At 34.9% G+C, this 2,900-nt stretch overlaps 1 protein-coding gene across 1 annotated transcript; it reads left to right on the top strand.

Moving 5' to 3' along the window:
* LOC127951629 (tetraspanin-3-like) lies at window positions 1-2,495 on the top strand. Its single transcript, XM_052549620.1, has 7 exons — window positions 1-259; window positions 705-893; window positions 992-1,066; window positions 1,151-1,249; window positions 1,322-1,474; window positions 2,037-2,120; window positions 2,208-2,495. The coding sequence occupies exons 1-7, from the start codon at window positions 203-205 to the stop codon at window positions 2,283-2,285; spliced, it is 735 nt and encodes a 244-aa protein (XP_052405580.1). The 5' UTR covers window positions 1-202; the 3' UTR covers window positions 2,286-2,495.
* Window positions 2,496-2,900: the final 405 nt, after the last annotated feature.

Here is a 2,900-nt window from a genome sequence, read left to right on the forward strand (position 1 = left end):
TGGTACAGTTCCCGCTGCTTGCTTACTCGTTAATTCGGTCACTTCCGCGGTTTTGTATGGTTTCGATTTCAAATCCCGTCAGCTACCAAATCGGTGTTTGCCACTGCTGAAGTTGAATTGGACCAAGAGATTTTGATAGAATTGCGATTCAGATGTGTTTATAGATTATATCACGCTCAGAAGAGTCGATTAAGGAAGAGCCATGTATGCTCTAAGAGGTTTCAGAATATTGCTTAAGATTGCATCTCTGATTTTGTTGGTGAGTCTTGTCATTATCATACGCTTCTTTCGTTTATCTTAACCCGAATGCATTTGTTACACAGACTTATATTACTGCATGTTTTCATTTCTCTAAAGGGGGCTTTCTTTGTATGTTGGTTTACGTGACATTATCATCATATTTTTGTAGGCTAATTGCTGTTGTCAGATAAACAAGTGAAAACACTTAAATCACTCTAGCATACATACATTAAGACAAGAGTCAGCTATGATTGAAGTAGATTTTAAATGAAGTGTTGACCTTTATTCTCAGGACAAGCTGTTTTTCATAAATGACTGAGAAATTTCAACAAAGTAAAGACAACTAGCTTTAGTTTCTCAGTAAACAAAGTCATGACTTCTGACACACATGGCACATGACAAGCCACTGATTGTTTCATTTCCTCTAGTTTTTAACTCCTTCATTCTCCACTTTGTTTTTACAGCTGACTGGAATTGCTGGCCTGGGCGGTTCATTCTTTCTGCATAAATACAAAGTTTACAGTGTGTTTTTTAGCAGCGTTTATATACTTCTCCCTGCAATGCTGGCTGTTGCTGGAGGAGTCATTCTCTTAATCAGTGGATGCATTGGCTGTTCAGTGTCCAACAAGAAGCCTTCATGTGGACACGGATTAGTAAGATGGAGAAATTAATTGTCTTTCTTTTTAAATAAATAAAAATAAATAATTTAATCCACTGTGGTTTTCATATTTGTATATTCCTTGTCTTTCAGTTTGTGTATGTTCTTATTATTGCGTGGTGCATTGTGTGTACTACTGCTGTACTGGCATATACTCATAATGGGAAGGTAACTGAAATGTATTTTATTTGGTTATATGCAGGTAAAGTGTTACATTGAAATGGTTTGACATTAAACATCTTTTTTTGTTAGCTTGATGAAGACTTGGCTCCCCTTAAAGATGTGTTTCAGAACTACAGTGGTGACAGCCAAGATCCTGAAACCAAAGCAGTGAATGCCCTCCAGCGTGAGGTATCTGCACAGAAAACTCTAGGATTTCTATATGTTTGGCAAAATCAGATTGTTACACTTTTTTTGTTACAGTTGCAGTGTTGTGGTATTAAGAACTACACAGACTGGTTGGAAACACCATGGTTTAATCATAGTGGGAAATACGAAGTTCCTCTGAGCTGCTGCAACAAAACATTTAACTCCTGCAATGGAACTTTAAACTCAACCCAGTTGCTGTATAATGAGGTACAGATACTAATTACATTTGAGCTACAACATTTATTAGATATAAAATTCATATTTCATTGCTTGATTTTACAGAAGGCTATACCATTCATTAAATTAAAAGTCACCCTGTATATTTTCTAAATTCATTTTATGTATCTCACTGTGAATGATTAATTAATGTATAATTCATTTTTTTAGCTGTTGACAAATGTAGTAAAAATTTAATAATTTGTTACACTTGGATATATGTCACAATATGGATCAAAAGATCTGTGACTGCTTCCATTTTATTGTGACAAAAGGAGTATTATGGGTTAAATGCAATTAAATGAAATAACGTCAGAAAAATTATTGAATCTTGTATCTCAGTGTAAAAACAAACAAATGTATTTACAATTGTACAATTACTATAATATTAATACAAAATTTACAGATGTCTAAGTAGAACTTAAAAATGGAAAACTGGAATATTTCTTTAAAAATGATTTAACACTGCTAAATAAATTAATTTGCTAATTCATTTAAATTAGGTTTGTATCCCAGTGTTTTGAGCAAGATTCAACTTTTTTCTCTATTTTAGGGTTGTCAAGGTAAACTTGAGATGAAATTACTGCTTTCAGTGCACATCATGATTATAACATCTTTAGTGGTTCTCTTTTTACTGGTGAGCTCTGAGACTTGAATTATAATACATTTATGCCCTGATCTTTTACCAGATTTATAATGTCATCTTTGACATTTCTGTTTTCAGATAATGTCTTGGATTCTAGTGGCACAGCTAATGAGGCATCAACCCCCACAAGAGTATCGAATCTTGGACCAAGAATAAAAAGGCACTTTTGGAATTGAAATCTTGTTACTTTTCTTCTGAATGCTTTCACATTTTTTTTTAAATAAATATATACATATTTCACTGTTATTAATGCTGATATATTATTCCGTTAAGTTTTTACATTTCTACAAACTAGTTTATCTAAACAAAACCTGTTCTCCAATGAATGTTTTATATTATCAAATAAAATGTCTGATTTTATTATTAGTGACTGTTGATCTGGATCTGAATCTCAACAGATTATGATAGTGGGAGGGGTTGAGACTTCCGCTTCCTCGGCTGAGTTCCCTAGTGGCGTGTTTTTGTGTCACGAGAGCGCAGCTCCAAAAAAGCCACGTTTTGCTGAAGCTCCTCGTGCGTTCGCTCTACTGCAGAATCGGAGAGACGTTGAAGTTGGTAAGGCGCTAGATACGCATTTAAACTATTGATTTTGTTATATTGGACTTTGTTTATTAGGATTTAGCAATGTTTTAAATCCACTCGGTGTTCGAGGCCTGCCTTTATTTGGGTTAACGTTAGGCCCCTTAGCGCAGCCTGCTCGAGTTTGAACTCGAGAGTTGCATGGGATTTACAGAGTGAGTCATCGCGAAAATATGGGGACGGTGTGTGGGG

Source organism: Carassius gibelio, chromosome B2 (genome assembly GCF_023724105.1).
Source record: "Carassius gibelio isolate Cgi1373 ecotype wild population from Czech Republic chromosome B2, carGib1.2-hapl.c, whole genome shotgun sequence".
In the NCBI taxonomy this organism is placed as follows: Eukaryota; Metazoa; Chordata; class Actinopteri; order Cypriniformes; family Cyprinidae; genus Carassius; species Carassius gibelio.

Coding starts and splice junctions, on each gene's coding strand:
- LOC127951629 (XM_052549620.1), top strand. CDS start 203: ATGTATGCTCTAAGAGGTTTCAGAATATTGCTTAAGATTGCATCTCTG. Junction 894..991: donor CTTCATGTGGACACGGATTA/GTAAGATGGAGA, acceptor CTTGTCTTTCAG/TTTGTGTATGTTCTTATTAT. Junction 1,250..1,321: donor TGAATGCCCTCCAGCGTGAG/GTATCTGCACAG, acceptor TTTTTGTTACAG/TTGCAGTGTTGTGGTATTAA.